General features: G+C 33.9%; 1 protein-coding gene across 1 annotated transcript; it reads right to left on the reverse strand.

The window, feature by feature from the left end:
- Nucleotides 1-130: 130 nt before the first annotated feature.
- On the reverse strand, nucleotides 131-1,484 carry LOC21388769. The gene is made up of 3 exons (XM_024162258.1): nucleotides 1,178-1,484; nucleotides 461-601; nucleotides 131-324 (listed from the first exon to the last, which is right to left on the reverse strand). The coding sequence occupies exons 1-3, from the start codon at nucleotides 1,344-1,346 to the stop codon at nucleotides 305-307; spliced, it is 330 nt and encodes a 109-aa protein (XP_024018026.1). The 5' UTR covers nucleotides 1,347-1,484; the 3' UTR covers nucleotides 131-304.
- Nucleotides 1,485-9,441: the final 7,957 nt, after the last annotated feature.

Raw genomic sequence — 9,441 nt, forward strand, 5'->3', positions numbered from 1 at the left:
AAAAAAAAAAAAAAAAAACGTTCCGTAAATTTTAAGAAATTTCAGTAAGTACAAATTAAAAAGTTAGTTACAGTGGCGGCCTCAAAAGAGGGGCGCTACACTTCTCTTAACTTCTTAGCTTGCACATAAGTCCTAACCAACAAATCAAACACCAAAGTGTTCGAGCCACAACCGCTATGATACGTTGAGACCAAAGACTCAACAACATCGAATCTCGAAATGCCACTCCTCCTCACCATTCTAAGTACCAAAACTTGTGCTTCTGATAACCTCCGACCACGCACCAAAACATGAATCATCACACTCAAGGACTGTGAAGAATGCCTCATGTGCGGACAATTCAACAAAATTAAATCAACAAACTTCACACTCAGTTGCAAATTTTCACAGCAGCTAAGAACCTCGACTACAACTAATGGGTTTATTCGATATATATAGTTATGCACGGAGATCAGGTTACCTTGCTTTAAACCCAGTAAGATTTTCTCAGAAAGGAAAGAATCGGATATAGAATCTGATGAAACTGGTTCCTTGTTGGGGCATCTGTAGGCTTCTTGAATTTGAAGAGTTCCAAGACAACCACTTCCAGCACTAAACGAAGCTGAGAAAAGATAATTTTAGAACAATTCATACAAAAGTTAACCGTAAAAATTAATAAAACTCAATAGAGAAAACTAGCACATATATTTTATAGCCACAATAATAACATTAAAAGCTGATTTCTCATACAAAGGCAAGCGAAATTTCAGTCACACAGACGGCATCTTTTCCCGCCCAAAACAGGAACAAGCCACCGAAGTTAAATAACAAAAAGATCACAACAAGACCTAAAATTTTTCTGCCTAACTAATTTCACCATAATAATTTGAGAGCATAAAAAAGGCAAATAAATGCAATTTACTAAGTTCTAACCACTTGATGAAGCCTTTTGATTAGTTTTATTAGACGAAAATTCAATTTTCAGAAATTGTTGAATCAGGATTGAAGTTTACCTTAACTATGATCTTATGAAACTAACATGTGTGTTAAAACAGAGTTTCTCCCTCCAGAAAGTACCAATTAATATGCATGAAAACAGAGAGAATCGCTCATATTTCAGATTCGAGTTGATTTTATTGCCAAATTTCTTACTGAAATTGAGTACCAAGAAGCCGTAAATGAATGCTGGAGCACCTACCTGATGCTGCTGCCAGTGGAATTAGGCGCTTGAAGCCGAAAGTAGAGGTACGAAAGGTGAGAAATGGTGAAGAAAGTTGAAAGATTTTGTGAAGGTTTGAAGGTGGAAAAAAGTGATTAGGAGAGGGAATTAGAGATAATCTGAGTACAAAAAGAGATGAAGTTGCCATTAAAATTGCTGGGTTTTTTGAGGAGAAGAAGAAGAGGACCCCGAAAACTCAGTTCTAAAGTTGTGAGAGTTCTGAGGATGGGCTTTTGAGAAAGTTCCCTTTTTGCGGCCATTGTTTCTGCTTCTTAGTGAGAATGGGTGTTAAGATGATGGAAGGGGTTTGGGTTTAGAGAGTTTCTTCCAAGTTCCGTTTGAAACTCGGCGAACAAAGCAAAGAGGTTATGGTGAACAACGATACAAAAACATAAAAAAAATAAAATAAAATAATTTTGGTGCCGTATAATATATTAAACATGTTCTTAGTATTTTTTTTTTTTTGACAAAATCTCTGGTGAGACCCTTAGAAAATATCTGATCAGAATGACACTTATATATTTTTTATTGAAGTGTGTATATTTATATGTGATTTGTGTATATATTTATATATAAAGATGTATATATTAAGTTATAAAAAATGACAATGTATATTAATCCTCAAAATATATATATTTTATAGTAATTAAGCGAATATATAGCATAAAAATATGTATATTGGCTAATTTGTTGTATTTCATGTTAATGAACGTAAGCGACAATGTATATTAATTATAGAAACATGTATTTTTTATAGTAATAAGTGAACAAGACTGAAATATGAATACAGTCCCCATCACAACTAAAGCTTTATAACAAATCAAATTTTGTAGAATTACATTGCTTAATTTTCAAACGAAATCCCCAACATGCCCTTACGTATATATTGTGTTATAGTGAACACCGTGTTGAGGGCTGTTAATTTTTAAAGGTTGTTTTGGCAATCCAAATAACTATTGATTTGTTAATTAAAATCATTTGACTTTTGATGTCTTATAAGGATTGATCAAATAAAATAAGAAACGATGTCAAAAAGTCTTCTGCTAGCGCAATGGGGCGCCGAGTGGCAAGGATGGGTCAAAACGAATTCACTATTTCTACATCTTTTGCATCCTAAAATCAATGCATGATTTTTTAAGAAATGATGCGACAGGCGGCATCATGTTTTGATGAGTATTCCGTGTTTTATGATTTTCTCTATTTGTGGTCGTTCTTATTTTATTATATTTTTTTTAAAGACACAAAATAAAAAAAATCATAAAAAAAAGAATATTCATCAAAAAATGGTGCCGATTGTTGCATTAATTCCTAAAATTCATATACTAATTTTAGAAGGCAAAAAAAACAAAGAAAAAAAATGTAAAGCTTTTACCCATCTCGGGTCCTGAACTGGCCCTTGGGCGCCTCACTACACAGGTCGAGGGCTTTTTTACCACGTTTTACTTTTTTTTTATCATTTGTTGAGGCCATTTTTTTCTAGCACGCCTAGAAAAATATAAGGATCATGTCTGTAAAATTTTATTATTTTTTGACGTCATTTTTATTTTATTATATTTTTTAAGGACAAAAAATAAAGAAACTCATAAAAAATAGAATATTCATCAAAAAATGGTGCCGGTTGTTGCATTAATTTCTAAAATTCAGATATTAATTTTAGAAGGCAAAAAAAAGAAAAAAAAATGTAAAGTTTTTACCCATCCCAGGCCCTGAACTTAGAGATGCAAGAACGGGCCGGCCCGGCCTGTTCTTCTTAGGCCCACATGGGCCGTGGGCCGGGCCGGCCGTGCCGTGGGCCAGGATGGGCCATGCCGTGGGTCTTGAATGGGCTGGCCCATATTGGCCCATCATGGTTTTAGATGGGCTGGCTCATTTAAGGCCCATCTTGGCCCATCATGGGTTTAGATGGGCCAGCCCATCTATGTATGTAATTTTTAATTTTTTTATTTTTAAACAAGTTAACAAAAATAAATGTTTGAATAGTCAATGGGAATATGAAAAGATATATTTTATTTACGATTGCCTCATTAAAAACCTTTCCAAGGAAAACTGAGTGGGATAAAACCTTAGGAAAAAAGAGTACAATCAGAATAATTATACATAAGATGTTTACAAAATTACCAAAACAAAGAAAAAAACATAAAATACATAAAAAATAGATATTGTTCGTAATTATAATGTATTACTCCCAGTTGGAGTATCAGAAATGTCTAAATTTTCAAAATCATCAACCCAATCATCTTGAACTTGTTGGCTTCTTCTGCGAGCGTCCTCCCAATCTTCGACGCACATTACTGCCTCCAGAATATCGTCACTCAAGCGTGCATGCCGTTCATCAAGTACTCTACCACTGCAACTAAATACTTGTTCACTTGCAACTGTGGACACTGGTATGGTTAGTATATCACGTGCCATTCTAGAGAGCACAGGAAAAGTTCTTGACTGTGATCTCCAAAATGACAAAATATCAAACTTATTGAAATCATGACCACCACCTTGCTCATTGAAAATGAATGCCGCAAAATTTGTTTTAGATAGTTTTCCAATTCACTACGTGCCGAAGATGTGGATGACGCACCACTGACCAAATCCGGTGTAGCTAATCATACTTTCCCATAAATTGGGCAGCCCAACCTAAAGGCTGACTAAATGGATTCATTTCTACATAATTTTGTTTCTGGAGCCATAAACCGACGGTGGTTTATTTTAAACAACGTCGTTTAGTAATTACTGTTGGTAAATTGGGCAGCTTAACCAAAAAGGCTGGATTCATTTCTACATAATTTTGTTTCTAGAGCCATAAATCGATGGTGGTTTATTTTAAACAACGTCGTTTAGTAATTGTTGTTGGTAAATTGGGCAGCTTAACCAAAAAGGCTGGATTCATTTCTACATAATTTTGTTTCTGGAGCCATAAACCGACGGTGGTTTATTTTAAACAACGTCGTTTAATAATTGTTGTTGGTAAATTGGGCAGCTTAACAAAAAAGGCTGGAATCATTTCTACATAATTTTGTTTCAGGAGTCATAAACCAACGATGGTTTATTTTTTAGGCCATTTCTAGTGGTAAGATATATATTACTTGAACCATGTATACACGTAAAGGATCCGTTTGGTTCACGCGTTTAAGTTCGTGATTTTAATTCATATTCAAATTTTTTGTGAGAGAACTATTGATAGAGTTTTTTTTATTCATTCCTTATGAGAGAAAAATACTGTAGCAGAATCAGAATCACGCTACTTAGATATTTCTTTTTTTAACTTTTATTTCTAGAGCCATAAATCGATGGTGGTTTATTTTAAACGACGTCGTTTAGTAATTGTTGTTGGTAAATTGGGCAGCTTAACCAAAAAGGCTGGATTCATTTCTACATAATTTTGTTTCTGGAGCCATAAACTGACGATGGTTTATTTTAAACAACGTCGTTTAATAATTGTTGTTGGTAAATTGGGCAGCTTAACAAAAAAGACTGGAATCATTTCTACATAATTTTGTTTCAGGAGCCATAAACCGACGGTGGTTTTTTTTTTTAGGCCATTTTTAGTGGTAAGATATATATTACTTGAACATGTATACACGTAAAGGATCCGTTTGGTTCACGCGTTTAAGTTTGTGATTTTAATTCATATTCAAATTTTTTGTGAGATAACTATTGATAGTTTTTTTTATTCATTCTTTATGAGAGAAAAAATACTATAGCAGAATCAGAATCACGCCACTTAGATATTTCTTTTTTTAACTTTTCTCTTTCATATACTAATTTTTTTTTTTTTTTTTTTTTACAAATGCTACTATACTTAGATATTTCTTTTTGATGCTGTTCTAAAACTTATTTATTCTTTCATTTTTAATTCTTTTCTGAACCTATTTTTATTTTATTCCTATTTTTTCTAGATTCATTTCTACATAATTTTGTTTCTGGAGCCATAAACCGACAATGGTTTATTTTAAACGATGTCGTTTAGTAAGTGCTGTTGGTAAATTGGGTAGCTTAACCAAAAAGGCTGGATTCATTTCTACATAATTTTGTTTCTAGAGCCATAAACTGGCGGTGGTTTATTTTAAACGACGTCGTTTAATAATTACTGTTGGTAAATTGCGCAGCTTAACCAAAAAGGCTGGAATCATTTCTACATAATTTTGTTTCTGGAGCCATAAACCGGCGGTGGTTTATTTTTTAGGCCATTTTTTTAGCACGCCTAGAAAAATGTAAAGATCGTGTCTGTAAAATTTTATTATTTTTTTACTTTGTTTTTATTTTGTTATATTTTTTATAGATGAAAAATAAAGAAAATCATAAAAAATAGAATATTCATCAAAAAGTCTCCCGCTAGCGCAGTGGGGCGCCGATTGGCAGGGGTGGGGCAAAACGAATTCACTATTTCTACATCTTTTGCGTCCTAAAATCAATGCATGATTTTTAAGAAATTATGCGACATGCGGCATCATGTTTTGATGAGTATTCTGTTTTTTATGATTTTTTTCTATTTTTCGTCTTTGAAAAATCAAATAAAATAGGAAACGACGTCAAAACTATCTGAAATTCTGCAGACACACTCAGTACATTATTCTGCGCATGCTTGCAAAAAATGGCATCAAACTGTGAAAAGAGAAAACACTGTGAAGTCTGGTTTGATTTACATGAGTTGCTCAAGACAAACAGAATTCTAAGAGGATTGGAAATGAAACTAGTTGAATACCACAGAAAAACACAAAAAGCAATAATTGTTGAATAATTTACAGAATTATTCAACAGAAGATGAATTACTATAAAGATTATATTTTCAAAATTATTCAATAAACTTGCACTATTTATATGTCATGTTCATAAATATTGAATACCCCACCTTGAATTGCAGCATCCCAAGATGCATTGCGAAGCTTTTCTAGGAGCTCTTCTGCTTTTTCAACATTTGCCATTTTGGTTGCCATGCCTACTGTTGGAAATGTGTCTATAAAGTATGGTGTATTTTGTTATTTATGAAATGGCAAATATCGGACATCATTATTTTTGCTGATGTTTATAAATAAAATAAAGTTATGTTTTGACTCATATTCAAGAATGTTAGTAATATTGCTTAGTCCATAAACTGTTATCAACGAAAGAAGAGAAAGGGGATCCCTGCCGGACAAACTCTTTTGATGTAGTTTAAAAATTGATATTCACAGTCTTAGGATCGACTGGACAATCGAATCCGATTATGACTGTTAGATCGAACCATGTGATGCTGGTCTCGGGGCATGGGAGTTGAATTTTGTGGTTGATCTAGACATGTTCACAACATGTTGAATAGACCGCGTAACTAATTAGATTAGAGCAAAAATCGTTTACAGAGCTCTAAATCTAATTATTACAACTTAAGTGTATTTGTGTGATTTTCTTAATCCTGAGGTGAATACATAACTCGACTTAATTTCTCATGGTCTTTGATTTACCAATGAGACTAGTTCACAGTTTTTGAACAACATCTCGGCTATTGGGATCATGACATAATTAATTTGGAGTTGTGTGATTCACAGATATAGAATTCATAAGTGATAATATCACCTCATGCTTTATTGATGGGTGTGTGAATAAATAAACCAGGCCTAGTATTCAATGATGGTGTTCATTGTTTAAGACATCGTAACATGTGCGAGACATCTTACGAACATATGTCTTTCTTATTCACAATCATATAAAGGAGTTGAGGAAATAATGACAGGAAAGGTAAAACGGTAATTTTGTATACCATTCTAGTCACTGATATTCACAAAGGATAATATCATACTTACTCTGTGGACCATGTGATAAATTGTATTAACACCATTGGAAAAATAGTGCATATGAATCGAGAGATTAGTCGGCATCGAACCTTTAGTGGAGTCGTACGATGTCAGAATTAAATACGTCGATGACTTATCGGGATAAATTAGTCGAGTATTGTAATTCCATAGCTTTGTTCATATGGGTCCATTCGGTCTCAAGGCTAGCTCTAATAAGTGGGAAAATTAAAACTGATGTTTTGTTACACAATTATGTTTAAATAAATTCATTATGTTATTTTTCATTTATTTGATAATTGAAAAATAAAAGGAATGAATTTGGAATTTTAAAATTAATGATGATTAATTTAAAATTCATAAATAAAGTTTGAACATAATTTTATTTGGCAACTAAAGGAGGGAGAGATTTGATTTTATTTTTGGAAAATTCAGAAATCCCTTTGGAAGGGAGAGTTCGGATTTTATTCCAAAAATTAAGGGAAAAATTAAAAAAATCTATCTAGGGCTTGGTTTCGAATTTTTCTATAAAGAAAAAATATTGAAAACCCTAGAAGTGTGGCTAGATGAAATATATCTCACTCATTTCTCTCCTCTAGGTGTGGCCGGATTTGGTATTGAAAATTAGATGGAAAATTTATTTCCTTAGGTTTTTTTAAAAAGAGCCCACTCTCTTCTCCTAAAATTAAGAGCCATAGCCTTGAATCAACGAGTGGTTGTTGGTGTGTTCGTGTTCATAAATCAACGGTCTTGTTTCACGGTAATTCTCCATCTCGGAACGTGAGATAGTGAGACAAGACCCTTGCGGCCATATTTGATCCAATCGTCTTAAAGGTATGATTGTCATCTTATTCTTTTCTCCATAAACACATCATGCATGAATCTATCGTTGTGATTTGTGTTTAATTCGGAATTAAATGATATGTGAACATTTTTGAAATTTCCGCCTACAAATTTGTTGTTGTTTAAATGATTTTTCACTTAAAAATCACAACATGATCCTTCACTTACCTGTTAGATTGTTCTTATCATGCCTATTGCAAAAAATTAGTTTTACCATATAAGCATCAGAATTTGATTCTCAGCATATTAACTAGTAAAGAAATTCCATTCCTTGAAATATTACAACATTATTATCATCACCGTTACCACATTCACTACAAAAAGAAGTCGATAATCAACTTCTATAAACTCTACAACAAGCAAAAACCTCAAAAAAAAAAAGTTAAAAAATTGTACGTGATTGACTAAGAAGAGCTCACCAACCGATCCAGAGCCTCCCAAGCCAGGGCCAATTCGGGCTCGATCCTCAACGCGTCCTCGTACGCCTTCCTGACCTCGGCCTCCATCTTCTTTGCCTCGTAGCACTCTCCGAGCAAGTAAAAAGCCCTAGCATTCTCCGGACTAAGCTCTACTGCCCGATCCAAGTCCCCGATCGCCGATTCAACCTTCCCGCGGTGGCCCATTGCCATCTTCAGCTCGGTTCTCTTGAAGAACGCGTCACCGAGCTTGATGTGGGGCTGAAGCCCAGCGCCGACGGGGAAGAATTCACGAAAAATGGAGGGGTATTGGCGGATGAACTCGATGGGGCGAGTGGGTATCATGAGGGAGGCTATGTTGTCGGCGATGATGGAGATGGGGAGGGACTTGGAGGGCTCTAATTTGATGAGGTTCTTGGTGTTGATTAGGGGAAGGAGGCACTGATTTCAATCCGACGGCCCACAATTACTGAGCGGACCGATCAAGCAGATTTGATATGCCGGAACTCGTCGGGGCCGATCTGGCTGTAGAGGAGGTCAGCAGAGCTCGAGGAAGGTCGAGGGAGGTGGAGAGAAAATAAGGTTTGGGAGTGCTCACTCGTGCATTTGAGAAAGGGAGAGGTTTTTGAGAAACAAATCTACACCGTTTAATTCCAATCCAACGGCCACAATTGCCTGAGCAGATCAGTCAGGTATTTTATAAGTACCGGACTAAAGACCATTCCTTTTTTTTATACTATTAAAACAACATCTCCACATTTTTTAAAATATCTTTTTAGTATCTTAAAGTTAATTTTAAAATGTAAATTTTTATTTAATTAATAAAAAATTAATAAATCTAAAAAAATTATGGACTTTTTTATTTTGTTATTTTCTCATAAACATTTTAATGTTAATTTTTTTAAATATTAATTTCTATTTAATTAATAAGAATGGTAGTTTGAATATTACATATCTTAAAAACTAACTTCAGGATACTCAGAAGATGTTTTTAAAAGGTCAATGTACTATTTTAATATTATAAAAAATACATGATACTAAGAACATGTTTCACTACAATACACTATACCAAAATAATCTTATCCCATAAAAGAGAGTTTTTTCACATTTATCCGTTGATTTTTTTACTTTTGACGATTTGCCCATACAACTTGTAAAATTGCTATAATGTGCTCTGATGAGTTGGTTTTATATCGATTTATTAAGCTCTTGCAAGTTTAAT

The sequence above is a fragment of the Morus notabilis genome, unplaced genomic scaffold, assembly GCF_000414095.1.
Source record: "Morus notabilis unplaced genomic scaffold, ASM41409v2 Scaffold890, whole genome shotgun sequence".
In the NCBI taxonomy this organism is placed as follows: Eukaryota; Viridiplantae; Streptophyta; class Magnoliopsida; order Rosales; family Moraceae; genus Morus; species Morus notabilis.